This window comes from Oncorhynchus nerka, linkage group LG6, assembly GCF_034236695.1.
Source record: "Oncorhynchus nerka isolate Pitt River linkage group LG6, Oner_Uvic_2.0, whole genome shotgun sequence".
Classification (NCBI taxonomy): Eukaryota; Metazoa; Chordata; class Actinopteri; order Salmoniformes; family Salmonidae; genus Oncorhynchus; species Oncorhynchus nerka.
Window position 1 is genome coordinate 50,108,100 of NC_088401.1, and position 16,214 is coordinate 50,124,313.

Consider the following 16,214-nt stretch of genomic DNA (forward strand, 5'->3'; position numbering starts at 1 on the left):
GAGTATTTGTAAAGGTCTTGATAATGGAACGAGTTGCTGCTGAAAGTGATCTGCTCTGACTCCAGCACACCTGTCTCCAACCACACACAAACAGAAAAGGAGGGAGAGAGAGTACGGTAGCACTCAGAACACCCACCCACTTCATGGAAGTAATCTCTACCAAGAAAGCCACCTTCATAGAGGTGTATCAGGGAGGCAGACTCCAACGGTTCAAAAGGCGGCTTTGCCAAAACTGCCAAGACCACATCCAGATCCCAGCTCGCCATTGAGCGGGTCCTAGCTGGACGCAGGCGACGAACCTCCTTCATAAACCTGGAGACCAAGAGATGGCGCCCCACTGGCCTATCCATCCACCCCACGTGGCAGGCAGATATAGTGGCCAAATATCCTCTCAGTGTAGAGGGTGCTAAGCCCTCATCCAAGCGAGGCTCCAGGTATTTGAGGACTTACTGCACCCCCCATGACTCGGGCAACACTTCAATACCAGTGCACCAAGAGCAGAACAACCGCCAGAGCAACTGGTATGCCGCGGCTGTAGCCGGTGCCCTTGCGCTCTGCATGGTGTTCATTACACCCTCCTGTAGTCCTAACATGGACCAAGCCCACAGACTGAGGCCGTGTAGCCTCAGATGCCACAGAGTTCCCCTGGCCTGGGACAGCAGGTCCTGTCTCATGGGAAATTGCCAAGGTGTCCCAGACAACAGGGACAGTAGAAGGCTGAACCAGGGTCGTCTGGGCCAGTATGGGGCACCAGAAGCAGATGATGCTCTGCCATCCTGGTCCTGTCCAGCACAGCCTGGATCAGGGGAAAAATCTAATCTTATTAGTCACATGCGCCGAATACAACAGGTGTAGGTAGACCTTACAGTGAAATGCTTACTTACGAGCCCCTAACCAACAGTGCAGTTTCAAAAAATACGGATAAGAATAAGAGATAAAAAAGTAACAAGTAATTAAAGAGCAGCAGTAAAAAAATAAGATAACACGGGGGGAATGCGTAAAGCTCCAGCCCTGGTCAATCGTGTGCCAGAGCATCCAAGCCCAGAGGCCCTGGTGGCTCCGACATGAAGTACCACAAGGGGCAGTGCGCATTGTCCAGGGAGGCAAACAGGTCCACCTGTGCCCTCTCGAACAGCTGCTGCCACCTGTGCCCTCCCAAGGTGGTGGGCGAATATTCACTTTCAGGATGCCATGCTGCTAGACGTCCCTGAGCCCAGAGAAAGAGCTCCCGTGCCATAAGATGGAGGCTGTGGGACCTCAGTCCACCATGATGGTTGATGTAAGCCTCCACTGTGGTGTTGTCCGTTCTCACCAGGACATGTCTTCCCTTCAGATGTGGAAGGAAAGACTGCAGAGCCAGTAGTACAGCTTGGAGCCCTAGTGTATTGATGTGCCTGCCGCTCCAAGGGGCTAGCCAACAGCCGCTGGCCGACCTGCCCTTGGTCACACCCCCCCAGCCGATCTGGGAGGCATCTGTGCTGACCAGCTCCCGTCAGCACATCCTCAGCATCTCCACCACACCTGAGAGAAAGGAGTGACAGCGCCACCTCAACATTGCCCTGAGGCACTGTGTGGTCACCCGCAGCTGGCGGTGACGGTGGCGCTTCATGTGCAGCTGGTGGGAGTTGAACCACCTTTGAAGAGGCCGGAGATGGAGCAGGCCCAGGGGAGACAACGAGGCCACCGTCAGCAAGCCCAACAGGCTTTGGCAGGTTAGGGTGGATACCACCCGCCCCTGACGAAAGTGGTTGAGGCAAGATAAGATCACCTGAACCCTTTCAGTGGGCAGGTGTGCTCTCATGAGGCTTGAGTCAAGTTCCATGCCAATGAAGCCAACCATCTGGGTGGGCATCAGACAATCTCTTGTCGTTTACAGTAATGCCCAGCCTGCCGATGTGGGTCAGGAGCATGTCTTTCTGACAGGACCTGCGTTCTGGTCAGGGCACAAATCATCAATCATCCAGGTAATTGAGGATCAACAACCCTCGGGATCTGATGTGCCAGGACAGCGTCCATGCACTTTGTGAAAGTGTGGGGTGCCAAGGAGAGGCCGAAGGGAAGAACCATGAATTCGTAAGCCCGCCCTTCGAATCGGAATCGGAGGGTACTGCCAATGAGCTGGATGAACAGGAACATTGAAGTACGCATCCCTCAGGTCCAGCGTCAAAAACCACTGGTCCCTGAACACGGCCTGCAACAGGAGGGCAGGGGAGAGCATGTGGAACCTCAGTACCTTCAAGTACCCATTGAGTTTGCGAAGGTCCAGAATCGGTAGAAGCCACCTAGCCGCTCTGATGTCTCCAGGTGTGAGGAGATCTCCAGCCGCAGGGTTTTCCTCAGTGGGTCGGCCACCGTGGTGACACAAAGGCCCCTGAAGGATGGGGGCCAGCAAGGCCACGGAGCAGGGGTTCAAAACCCTGGGAGAGTTTCTGAGCCAGAGCCTCCGACCCACTGCCGCGCATGGCCTCCACGCCAGGTGCTTGGAGGCATCCAGGAACCCGGTGAGGGATAAATTATAAACTCAGCCAAGCCAGCAGAGCCCAGCAGGGTTCAAACCCTGGGAGAGTTTCTGTCCAGTATCTCTGAAAAAAAACAGGGAAGACTCGTGTGGATAAACAGGCAGACAAAAAACAGCAACCAGGTAATGGATTTGATTTATGGGTTTGTTTACGTCAACTGCAATATTACCTAGCCGGTTTAATATCCAAGTAGAAAACAAAACAGCACCATATGATGAAGTAACTCCGTTAAAACCTGTTGTGACTAGGGGGCAGTATTTTCATTTTTGGAAAAATAACGTTCCCAAAGTAAACGGGATATTTTGTCAGGACAAGATGCTAGAATATGCATATAATTGACAGTTTAGGATAGAAAACACTCAAAAGTTTCCAAAACTGTAAAAATATTGTCTGTCAGTATAACAGAACTGATATTGCAGGCGAAAGCCTGAGAAAAATCCAATCCGGAAGTGACTCATGTTTTGAAAGCTCTGCGTTCCGATGCGTCCTATTGAGCAGTGAATGGGCTATCAACCAGATTACTTTTTCTACGTATTCCCCAAGGTGTCTACAGCATTGTGACATAGTTTTACGCCTTTATGTTGAAGAATAAGCGTAAGTGGCTACATTGTGTAAGTGGTCACCTGATGGCTCTCAGAGTGATTCCCGCGTAAAATACAGAGGTAGCCATTTTTCCTTTCGCTCCTACTGAAAAACCAATTGTCCCAGGGGATATATTATCGAATAGATATTTGAAAAACACCTTGAGGATTGATTATAAACAACATTTGCCATGTTTCTGTCGATATTATGGAGCTAATTTTGAATATTTTTCGGCGTTTTCGTGACCGCAATTTCCGGTCAATTTCTCAGCCAAACGTGAAGAACAAATGGAGCTATTTCGCCTACAAAAATAATATTTTTGTAAAAAAGGAACATTTGCTATCTAACTGGGAGTCACGTGAGTGAAAAGATCCGAAGCTCATCAAAGGTAAACAATTTAATTTGATTGCTTTTCTGATTTTCGTGACCAAGTTACCTGCTGCTAGCTGGACATAATGCTATGCTAGGCTATCAATAAACTTACACAAATGCTTGTCTTGCTTTGGCTGTAAAGCATATTTTGAAAATTTGAAAAGGCTAAGCTGTGTTTCAATATATGTTTTCATAAAGCTTTTATTTTGTAAATCGAAAGGAATAGGTTTCAAAAGTTTATAACTCGCCCACTGTCATATGTTAAGATTCCCACTGGCTGATTCTTCAGTACCTGAGGAAATTGTCAGAGGATATCAGAGAGTTGCAATACCACAGTAAACAGGAACCTCTTAATTCAACTGACCAATGGGTCTCATGGGGATATGGTTTTGCCAGAGGACATTGTGCTTCCTCTGAAGGACATGCTGATGCTGGAGGAGCTTGAACATCAGCTTGCTGGCAATGAAGTGCTTCAGAAGAAATTGCTATGTTCACTCGCAAGCGGTAAATTGCAGAGTGCCCCTTAGGCCTCCCATTGTGACTCGCTTGTGGACGTGCTGGCAAAGTATGGCAGCATGTTCGATTTTGCGTCAAGAATTCAGCATAGCAAGTTTGTATAAAGGTCTGGTTATTAAATGGATAAATAGTTCAATAGTTTCCAATTGTACACTTGGCTGGCAGAACCTATTTAAGTAAGTAAATACATTTCGAAAATGTAAAAACAACAATGTATTATGAGGATTCTGTGTTATGCAACTCAGGCAATAAACAAACGTGAAGCTAAATGAGAACTGTGATGACACAAGCAATCAACATAGACAATCACCCACAAACAAACAGTGCAACCCAGGCTACCTAAGTATGATTCTCAATCAGAGACAACTAATGACACCTGCCTCTGATTGAGAACCATACTAGGCCGAAACATACAAATCCCCAAATCATAGAAAAACAAACATAGACTGCCCACCCAACTCACGCCCTGACCATACTAAATAAATACAAAACAAAGGAAATAAAGGTCAGAACGTGACAGTAGCACTGTGATTCATTAATCATATGCTGCCTTCCCTGCTCCTATGTTCATACCCCTTTCCCTTTCTGTCTTTTACACCTCTCTCACCACCACCTCTTTCTTCCTCTGTTTTTATTATGCACAACAGATGTGCATTGAAGTACAGATTGAACTTGTATTTATAATATTAGAATCATAATATATATAATGCATGTATTTATAACACTTGGATAATTAACTTCTTTCAATAAAGCGTTTCAAATTCTCTACTGGTTTAAATGAATTCTCATTTGATGAAATACTACGCCTATCCTGTGTTCATCAGATCAATGCAGATGAAGGAAATTAGATATTGTGATGAACGGGTTTGAGTATTTACATGATGCATAGGAAATGTAGTGTACTATTTTCTTAATTCTATTTCTATATATATATGAATTACAAATCAGCCTTTAACTAGTTAAATCATGTTTCTAGTCTATGGAAGTGTATAACTGTAATACATACATGCAGACACAGCATCATTCAAATACTGGAATTTGATACTCCTGGTATTGGATATGACTGAAAAATAATCTCAAAGCAATTATACCTGAACTGCACCTTTATTTGCCAAGATAGAGTACATGATCAGTGAATATATTATATGTACAGGACACAATGTGGGGATCTCATGCATGCTAATAACTACATGTATATACGACTTGCAAAAATAAAGTTATATTATATTCTACTCAATCCATAGGCTTCGTTAATGTAATTCAGACTGTTTTGAAGTTGATACAACTGGCTATGATAGCTGAGATTTATAGATAGGTCCTGAACTAATATGTATACCAAATGTTTTAGGGTCTATACATAGATCGGCTAAATAGCTAGCTACACATCCATAGGCATTCAGGTATTCTTATCCTTCACTGCACAATAAGCAAGAAAATAGTTAGCCAGCTATGTTATTTCATCTATCTGCATTGCATGGCAATAAAAAAAGGCAAGCTTACAAAATTGTACATTCACTTTGCAGTAAATGTTTCAGCTAGCTATATTCTTTACATCCACTATTTCATAAGACAACTGGTTTGCTGGTTGTTTCAGGAGTCCCTAAAACATGAAACAACCAGAATTACAATTGCATACTCATGTCACAACACACATAAAGCTTGCCAACTATCTGGCTAATGTTAGCTAGTCAGCTAGCATGCACATTTAAAAAATATATTTGACCTTTATTTAACTAAGTCAGTTAAGAACAAATTCTTATTTTCAATGACAGCCTAGTAAAACAGTGGGTTAACTGCCTTGTTCAGGGGCAGAACCCCAGACCTTGTCTGCTCAGGGATTCAATCTTCCAATCTTTCAGTTACTAATCAGAAACTCTAACCACTAGGCTATGCTGCCACCCCAAAATTCACAATTTTTGTAAATTAACTTTATGATAAAAAATATGCATAATCGTTTATCTCTACATTAACTGACATATTCCTCTCAACTGTACATTTTTTGCATGATTCGTGATGACTTTATCATCACTCACATTTGCTTCCGCCCTGGTATTTTTGTCAACCATCTTCGCTGAAGAAAGTCTCCAGCCTTGGGTTGCATAGCATCAAATTCGTCATAGGAACCACGTGATATGATTGGTCGCCTCTGGTGATTTGCATAAAGTTGGGAAAAGCTTATTTTTCACCGCCTCTCACGCCATGTTAGCACCGCCCCGGGTAGCCTAGTGGTTAGAGCGTTGGACTAGCAACCGGAAGGTTGCTAGCTCAAACTGCCGAGCTGACAAAGGTACAAATCTGTCGTTTTGTCCTTGAACAGGCAGTTAACCCACTGTTCCTAGGCCGTTATTGAAAATAAGAATTTGTTCTTAATTGACTTGCCTAGTTAAATAAAGGTCAAATAAATCAAATGGTCAATGCCCTCTCTGCATCGCGGTGTTTCACCGCGAGGCGTCTTATGCTAGTGTACACAGTGCATGAGAAGGGTGATATGGAGAACTCAAAGAAGGAAGAAGTGGGAGTTAGTACATTGCCAAAACAAACTATGTTGTATAAGGGTGGATAGGTTAGTTTCATTATTACGTATGGAGTATTTTTTTTTTTGGGGGGGGTTCAAATCGTCCAGTTGGTGGGGCAATACACATTTTTTGGTGTAGTCCGCCATAAAACTCACAGAAGGAGCTCTCCTGAAGCTAGACCATGCCACGCCTGTCCGATAGGTGGAAATACTCACATTGTGTAATAACATTAATGTATCCAATTTTCCGGCAAAGAAGATGATGTCAACAGTCTTGTCTGAAAATATCAAATGCTAACTCATATGGCCTATTAACGTAGCTATTTAGGTAATTAAATGGATAACTTGGTCGATAGATGAAATGTGGAGGTTGAACGCAGTCCGCCACAAGGCTGGACGTCAGGGCAGCGACTTGGAGGAGTTCAAGTTCAAGAGACGAGAACATGAAAAAGGTGAGCTAGCTGAATGTTGGCTAACGTTTTCCAACTAACGTTAACGTTACCTTGCCAGCTGTGGTTAGACTTGACAAGCTACGCTGTCAATATATTCCCTCTATAACATTGCTGTATCTTATTGTGAAATGAATACAACACGTTAGAAACACTTGTTCTCCTTAAACTGATTTCATATTTGTTCAAAGTACCCGGAGCCGTACACATCGTGCATGGTGGTGGAATCTCCTGGCCTCCCAGTACTGTTACGTGCGCGGGCTGCGTGTTAACGTATTCCCATGACAAACTACCCGCTCCATTGTAGTTATTACATATATCACGCTACAGTACAATATGCCACATAAGCACTGTGCAGTTACTGTTGTCATTGGTCTATGTTGATTTGCTGGGTCTCTCACTGTAGAGTTGAGACGGGCCCGGAAGGACAGCGAGCTGGTCAGCAAGAGACTCCTGCTGAATGATGATGACGAGGAGGAGGATGGCACCATGGACACACTGGCTAGCGATCAGGTATTGGGCCCTTGTATAACAACCATTGTCAGAGATGAAGATTCTAGTCAGCAACCCAGCAGAGAAGCACATCAACTGTTAATTGAGTATAACAAGTTATTTTCTGGTTTTCTTTCTCTATCTAGGTGGTAGAGTTGTTCAACATGGTTCGCCATGGCAGGGACTTGGTGAAGAAAGAAGCTGACCTAAGAGCGCTGAGGAAAGCCCTCCGCAGCCCCTCAGCCCACCTCATCCTTATCAAGTATGAAGGTCTTGTTCTCTGTCTCTCTCTCTGTGTGTGTACATTTCTTCACATTGTGTTACAAAGTGGGATTAAAATGTATTTAACAAATTTTGGGGGGTCAACAATCTACACAAAATACTCCGTAATGTCACATTTTTAAAACCTCTACAGGATTGGTGGGTCCCCCTCGGGACAGCTGAAGTAATGTTGGCTAATGCCATTAGCATAAGGTTGTAAGTAACAAGAACATTTCCCATGACATAGACATATCTGATATTGGCAGAAAGCTTAAATTCTTGTTAATCTAACTGTACTGTCCAATTTACAGTAGCTATTACAGTGAAATAATACCATGCTATTGTTTGAGGAGTGTGCACAATTTTGAACATGAAAAGTTATCAATAAACCAATTAGGCACATTTGGGCAGTCTTGATAGAATATGTTGAATATGAAAAAAAGGGTCCTATCCTTAAGAGGTTTTAAAGATCAATTAAAATACAATAACTATATGGCTTCCAACTCTCATGCATTGGCCTTGAGACACGCATTTGACCCTCTTCTCACAATCTACACAAAATACTCCGTAATGTCACATTTTTAAAACCTCTACAGGATTGGTGGGTCCCCCTCGGGACAGCTGAACTAATGTTGGCTCCTCTCTTATATCTCACGCATTAAAAAGTACTGCATTTATTTTTATATTTCGTCCATTGTATAGTCAGCGAGTTAACTTTTCAACTGTGCTCCAAATCGTTTTGAAATTGGAACATCTGCAATTAAACATCACGAGCGGAACTTGTATCATTGTCCTGTCTTGCCACAGCACTCTGAACCTGTCACATTATGTAAGGGATCAAGGGGATTGGATGCATGTTTTAAAGAAACGCCGCTCAAGATTCGAGTGGAGCTGAATGGAGAGAGAGAGAATGTTCTCCGCTGAGTTTATAAAACTGTAAAAAGAGTAGCGCTGTTTTATGTACGGTGTTGTCAACAAAATTAGGTTGCTTTTGCTCCCGTCCCTATTGCAGAATGCCGCCTTTTGACAGTATGTACTAAAGTCGATTTAATTCACACCTGCATTAGTCCCCTTCGTTTGGTGATTGGCATTTAGGCTGTCACAACGAAAAGGCAGCAGACAGACCTACAGTACGTTTTAGCAGGGAAATTTGGTGACCTGATTTGTAACTGTGAAAATAATTTTGTCAATCAGATTGTGAACCCAAAAGTGTACGTTTGATTCTAGAGGCGGGACAATAAATAGAAACATAATTTTTTTAGGGTGTAGGGGCAGATTTGTCATCTTGTCTTCAGGAGATTATAAGGGTAATTACTGTGCTTGTCAGAAAGAACACTACTGTTATTTCCCACGCTTTGTTTATTAATCCACTTCTTACCAATTTGGCCAGTGTAATCACATTTTAAATCTCATATGCCTATCTTTGTCTTTTGAAAAAACAATTACGAGGCTATGTATTTTTGCAGCCATTCATGGGCAGTTTTGAATAAGTCATACAAATAAGCATGGGATATTAAATGCTCCAGGAATCTTTAAATAATTAGACATTTGGTATTGTGCACATGCTAGGCAACTCATAAACGTGTCATATGTTGTCTCTGTAGAGTAAGATGATGACAAGGATCTTCAACTAGTAGGTATAAACCACCTGAATATTCATATTCATTTTATTTTCTTGAAGGTTTGGTGATGTTGAGAAATGAAGTGTTATAAGAAGAACATTTTCAAACACCCAGCAGTTGGGAAACATAAATCAGGGGTGGCCAACCCTCCTGGAGAGCAAGCAGTATTTTATTCCCGCCCTATTTTAAAGAGCGAGTTCACCCAAATGATAAAATACTACATGTTTCTGTCCTTACCTTGAAAGCAGTCTACAGTATGGACAAGGAGACTGCAATCTATGATTTGGTTAACCACTGCCATCAACCATTACTATGTTCTGTGCAGAGCCTTGGTATAGTGGTAACACTGAGAACAGGGATCAATCCCTGCTTCCAACCTTCCCACTGCCTCTAGCATTTGCTTCTCTCCCTATCTAATTGAATTAGTCTGAATAAAGTGTCAAACCACTTTTTTTTTTTTTTAAACATTACATTTCAAAGTCGTCCAATTTGTGAGTGTTCATTTAATGTTCAAAGCATCCTGAATACACCTGACCTGTGTTTTTTATGAATAGAAAAAATCCACCTTGGTCATAGGCCTAAGCCGTGTCAAAATACTGTACGTCGAATTGCAGGAAATGTGCTTTAAAACAGTACAAATGTTCCCCCTCTAGTGGTTGTGCTACGGGGCAATGAAATTCACATAGCAAATCTCCAAGCTTTCTTCAAAAGTTGGCAGCCCTGTAACTAAAATATAGTTGTTGCATAAGTATTCAGCTCCCTGGATCAATACATATTGGAAAGACCTTTGGCATCGGTTATACCAAAGATTCTTCTTGGGTAAGTCTATAAGTGCTTTGCACACCTTGATTGTGCAATATTTGTCCATTTATGCTTTTCAAAATTCTTCAAGCTCTGTCAAGATTTTGGGGGATCATGGCTAGACAGCAATTTTCAAGTCTTGTCATACATTTTCAAACAAAACTGTAACTTGGCCACTCAGGGTCATTCACTGTCTTCCTGGTAAACAACTCCAGTTATAAATTATTGTCCTGCTGAAAGGTGAATTCCTCTCCCAGTCGCTGGTGTAAAGCGGACTGTAGCAGGTTTTCCTCTAGGATTTTACCTGTGCTTAGCTCCATCCCGGTTTCTTTTTATCCTGAAACATTTTTGTCCATGCCAAGCATACCCATACTATGATGCAGCCACCACCATGCTTGAAAATAAGGAGGCAGTTACTCAGTGATGTGTTGTGTTGGAGTTGCCCCAATCCTCAGTTTTCTCCCATCACAGCCATTGAATTTTTAAAAATCACTAATGGCCTCGTGGTAACATCCCCGAGCAGTTTCATTCCTGTCCTGCAGCCCAGTTCAGAAGGAATTCTGCATCTTTGATGTGTCTAGGTGGTTTAATCCATCATTCACATAATTATTAACTTGGCCACACTTAAAGAGATATTCAACATCTGATTTGTTTGTTACCCATCTACCGATCACTGCCCTTTTTATGAGTCTTTCCAAATACTCTCTGGTCTTGGTAGTTGAATCTGTGCTTGGAATTCAATGCTTGACTGAGGGACCTTATAGATGTTGAATGTATGGGGGGAAAGAGGAAGGTTAGTCATTCAAAAATCATGTCAACCTCCAATATTTCACACAGATTGAGTCCATGTAACTTATTATGTGATTTGTTAAGCCACATTCCACCCCTGAACCAATTTAGGCTTGCCTAAACAAAGGGGCTGAATACTTTTGCAACAACTATATTTTAATTATACTTTTTTTTTCTTTTATCTTAAAAAATATATACCATTTCTTCCGATTTGACATTAGAGTATTTGGTGTACATTGTTAACAAAAAAATGACAATTAAATTCATTTTAATCCCACCAACACAATAAAAAGTGAAGGAATCCAATTGTTTTTTTTATAAGGGACTGTATATACGTGTATATATCAGTATGGGCCTTTAATTTCTCGTCTCTGTCCTTCCCATATGTGCTCAGGCAGCCGAACAGTATTGCGATCCTGGTGACTAACCTCTGTGGCCCCAACCCTCAGTGTCGTCTGGAGGCTGCCCGCTGTCTCCACGAGCTGTCCCACTCCCCCCACAGCGAGGTGGACTCGTTGAGGCTCCGACAGGCCACACCCTACCTGATCACCTTCCTCTCTGGACAGAGCCCCAAGTTCACTGTCAGTCCCACAGCTCATACACAGTACCTTACAACAGCCTTATCAAACAGCCTAGTGAAGTATTACACTATATGTTAGTTTTTTCTCTCACTTTTGTATGTGTTGTGTTTCTTTACAGGAGCTGTGTCTCTACACCCTGGGTAACATGTGTCCAGACAGCGAGAATGTGAGAGATATGCTTCTAGCTCAGGGCATCATACCTGCTTTGAACAAATGCATCCAGGTCAGCTACAAACCTCTGTACTGTCTGTCAATCGACCAACCTGCCATTGTCTCCTTTATAACACACTCTAATCTGTTTGTGTGTGTAGATCCACAGGACTAACCTGGCAGTGGTTGAAGCAGTAGGGTTCACCCTCTCCCAGCTCATCTCAGCGAACTACGTCACAGGGAGAATCATCCGGTAAATTAACATCATGGTTGTAGCTAAACAGAGAGAATATTTATACTGTACTATGGAAACTTCATCAGACACCATTCAGAGATGCCGTTGAGAGATCCCGTTTGTAGTCAGGGCTATGCTCTCCTGTCTGTTTGTCTGTAGGGCAGTCTTGGCGTCTGGTTTGATCCCTCACCTACTCTCAGTGTTGACCCCTGACTCTCAGTTTGGCCTGGGACCAGTCATTGAGTGTGCCTGGTGCCTGCACTACCTGGCCTGCAGGTCAGACACTTCACCTTAGAATCAGGGTTAATCCCAAATGCCACCCTATTCCCTGTATAGTGCACTACTTTTGACCAGAGCCCTATGGTCCTGGTCAAAAGTAGTGCACTTTGTAGGGAATTTGGGATGCACACTATATCACCTTAACCTGGGTGTCACCCAGGAGGACCAGCTACTGTGTCTGTTTGTGGTTGCCATGGATATGGTGCTGTTATACTGGATACAATGTGGTGGCACTGTGTGATTATTTTGTCTGTTTTTTGCTCTCTTGTCTAAAGCAACGTGGACAATGGGGCACTGGTGGCCCAAGGTACTCTTCTACATTGCACTTCCCTCTTGGTGACACTTGGTGTTGCTGTTGCTAAAGGAAGTATAGAGGAGGGAATTGAGCTGGTGAGTAGTTGCTGAATCCAAACTCTTTTTCGAAGTTACTCCTCCAAACAAAGTACATGTGTTGTATAACTCTGTGTCTGATAGACACCAACTGTACCAGAACGCAAGGTAGCAATTTGATGAGATGAATAGCAATGTAGATAACCTAGGCTCCTGTCATAATCTACATCCCGCCTTCCTTTCTCGCTCTCTCCTCTCCAGTTGATCTGGCCCCTGCTGCGCTGTGTGGGGAACCTGCTGTTATCTGGGCCCCTGGGGGCCCTGCAGCCCCAGCTAAACGATAGCCGTCTCCTGGCTGCGCTGTGTGCTTTTCCTCAGGCCTTCCTCCAGACCCACCCAGCCCTGGCCAGAGAGAGCGTCTGGGTCCTCAACAACCTCACAGGTGAGAGAGGGAGAGAGGGAATTGACTCGTACATCTGTTTTGTGTTATAAATCTGTATAGATAACTGCTTGTCATATAAAGTGATCATATTTTCAGCAGCGGTATTACATTTCTCACTTCACACTCCGGAGCTCGACCATATTGAATGCCTGTGTTATATACATATCATAAATGTCAACTCATTCAAACATGATTTAAGTAAGTCCTTTGACGGGAGAAATGTATCATTTGACCTGGCCAGGGAAAGTTGCAGCATTACTGTAACTGGTCACGTAGTCAGGGCAGTAGCGGTGTGTGGTGGGTAAAATCACTGGGGATGCAAGCCAGATGGGGAGCGTCGCTGCACAGCTATTTTCAGGTCTCTCCATAGATGTTCGATCGGGCTCTGGCTGGGCCACTCAAAGACATTCAGAAACTTGTCCAGAATCCACTCCTGCGTTGTCTTGGCTGTGTGTGTAGGGTTGTTGTCCTGTTGGAAGGTGAACCTTCGTCCCAGTCTGAGGTCCTGAGCAGGTTTTCATCAAGGAACTCTCTGTACTTCGCTCCGTTCATCTTTCCCTCGATCCTGACTAGTCTCCCAGTCCCTGCCGCTGAAAAACATCCCCACAGCATGATGCTGCCACCACCATGTTTCACCGTATGGATGGTGCCATGTTTCTTCCAGAGGTAACACTTGGCATTCAGGCCAAAGAGTTCAATCTTAGTTTCATCAGACCAGAGAATCTTGTTTCTAGTGGTCTGAGAGTCTTTTAGGTGCCTTTTGGCAAACTCCAATCGGGCTGTCGTGCCTTTTACTGAGGAGTGGCTTCCGTCTGGCCACATTTTACTATAATGGCCTGAAGGATGGAGTGCTGCAGAGATGGTTATCCTTCTGGAAGGTTTTCCCATCACCACAGAGGAGCTTTGTCAGAGTGACCATCAGGTTCTTGGTCACCTCCCTGACAAAGGCCCTTCTCCCCCGATTGCTCAGTTTGGCCGGGCGGCCAGCTCTAGGAAGAGTCTTGGTGGTTCCAAACTTCTTCCATTTAAGAATGACGGAGGCCACTGTGTTCTTGGGACCATCAGTGCTGCAAAACATTTTGGGTACCCTTCCCCAGATCTGTACTTCGACACAATCCTGTCTCTGAGCTCTACGGACAATTCCTTCGACCTCATGGCTTGGTTTTAGCTGAGAAGTGCACTATCAACTGTGGGACCTTTTTATATAGACAGGTGTGTGCCTTTCCAAATCATTCCCAATCAGTTGTATTTGCCACAGGTGGACTCCAATCAAGTTGTAGAAACATCTCAAGGATGATGAATGGCACAATTATGCACCTGAGCTCAATTTCAAGTCTCATAGTCAAGGGTCTGAATACTTATGTAGGGTCTGAATACTTGTTTAGCTGATAACCGGTCATGAATCTCTTTTCTCTCGCCCCCATCAGCTGCTGCAGACTCCAGTGTGTTCTGTTCTGCCCTGTTCTATCTGAATCTGGTACCTGCTCTGATCCAGCTCCTGCCCTTCTCCCACGGCATTAACATCATGGTCAGTGCACTGTCGCTTCTGTTCATGGTAGTAACATTGTTGTCAAGCCATCACTTCCCTTGACTTACGACTTACTGTTAATACACATTTCTTTCAGTATTATTTGGCCCTTGATGTGGGCAGCATTATGCTTCTCCATCCACTGTTCCAATCCACTGAGCCATACACTATAGACATCAGCAGTTTCACTTGACTTACGACTTACTGTTAATACACATTTTTTTTCAGTATTATTTGGCCCGTTCAACCTTGATGTGGGCAGCATTATGCTTCTCCATCCACTGTTCCAATCCACTGAGCCACACACTATAGACATCAGCAGTTTCACTTGGGTCTGGGAAAGGATGTGACATTTAGATTGAATTAAAATCTTTCTCCCTCACCCCACCAGGTGCTAAGGGTTCTGGGTAACATTGCCCATCAGGGGAGAGAGTACTGTCTCCACCTGGCTCAAGCTGGCCTGCTGCCTGCTCTCTGTGCCACACTCAAGATGGCCGACACCGAGGTGGTGACCTTCAGTCTGGAGGTGCTGGGCCAGCTGATGGCCAGTGACCCACAGGTAGGGAAGGCTCCCAACACCCCCCACCAAACTAAAGATGGCTGCCTGCCATGCAGATGTCATAGTTTGTTGTTAGCCGTAAACACTGTTTAATGTGCAGTCTTGCGTTGTTTATCTGCTGCCTAATGTATGGAGAAAGGGGCTGTAAATGTCATATCTGGCAGAAACAAACTAGCACAGGCAGCTAGACGATGACATTGATGAAGCGGTGCTTCTTCTCAGCTTGCAGAGGAGTTTGTAAGGCAGAGTGGGCTCCCCGTGCTGGAAGCCATCCAGTATAGCAACCAGGAGACTATCCGCCTCAGAGCAACACACCTGCTGGAACATCACCTGCCCCCACACTGCACGGTGAGGACTCTGCCCTAACACAGGCCGGGAGTGTGTACCTGGGTATACATATACACTGAATGTAGAAAACATTAAGGACAGCTTCCTAAAATTGAAATTGCACCCCCCCCCCCCCCCCTGCCCTCAGAACAACCTCAATTCGTCAGGGCATAGACTCTACATGTTGCTGGCACATGTTGACTACAATGGTTCCCACAGTTGTGTCAGGTTGGCTGAATGTCCTTTGGGTGGTGGACCACTCTTGACACACATGGGAAACTGTTGAGCATGAAAAACCCAGTTCTTGCAGTTCTTGACACAAACCGGTACGTCTGGTACATGCTACCATACCCCGTTCAAAGGCACTTAAGTCTTTTGTCTTGCCCATTCACCCTCTGAAAGGCACACGCACAATCCATGTCTCAATTGTCTAAACTAAAGGCTTAAAATATTCCCGTCATCAACACTGATTAAAGTGGATTTAACAACTGACCTAATTAAGGGATCATAACTTTCTCCTGGTCATTCAATGTCATGAAAAGAGCAGGTGTCCTTAATGATTTGTATACTCAGTGTATGTGTTTTTAGGGTACAGACATTTGTTAATGCTTTGTTTTGTTGTTAAAGGTGGATACCTCTGCATCCCAGTGAGGAGCCTACAGAACGGGAGTGCCACAAAACCCAGACTTACAAATACTTTAAACAGGTCTACTCAGAAAACCTACTAGTACATTTCAATTTTTTTTAAATTATGTGAAGATGCTCAAATGTAAATATGTGCTGGATATCAATAGGATGTTATTTTTACACTGCTTTAATAAAATGCCAAATTATACCAACAGAATGTGATGTCTTTGGAGCCTCT

At 43.9% G+C, this 16,214-nt stretch overlaps 1 protein-coding gene across 1 annotated transcript; it reads left to right on the forward strand.

The window, feature by feature from the left end:
* Positions 1 to 6,664: 6,664 nt before the first annotated feature.
* On the forward strand, positions 6,665 to 16,193 carry tmco6 (transmembrane and coiled-coil domains 6). The gene is made up of 13 exons (XM_029661798.2): positions 6,665 to 6,956; positions 7,360 to 7,466; positions 7,592 to 7,707; positions 11,313 to 11,499; positions 11,618 to 11,722; positions 11,811 to 11,902; positions 12,044 to 12,160; positions 12,439 to 12,553; positions 12,755 to 12,935; positions 14,363 to 14,463; positions 14,855 to 15,022; positions 15,245 to 15,370; positions 15,977 to 16,193. The coding sequence occupies exons 1-13, from the start codon at positions 6,866 to 6,868 to the stop codon at positions 15,998 to 16,000; spliced, it is 1,530 nt and encodes a 509-aa protein (XP_029517658.2). The 5' UTR covers positions 6,665 to 6,865; the 3' UTR covers positions 16,001 to 16,193.
* The last annotated feature ends 21 nt before the right edge of the window (positions 16,194 to 16,214 follow it).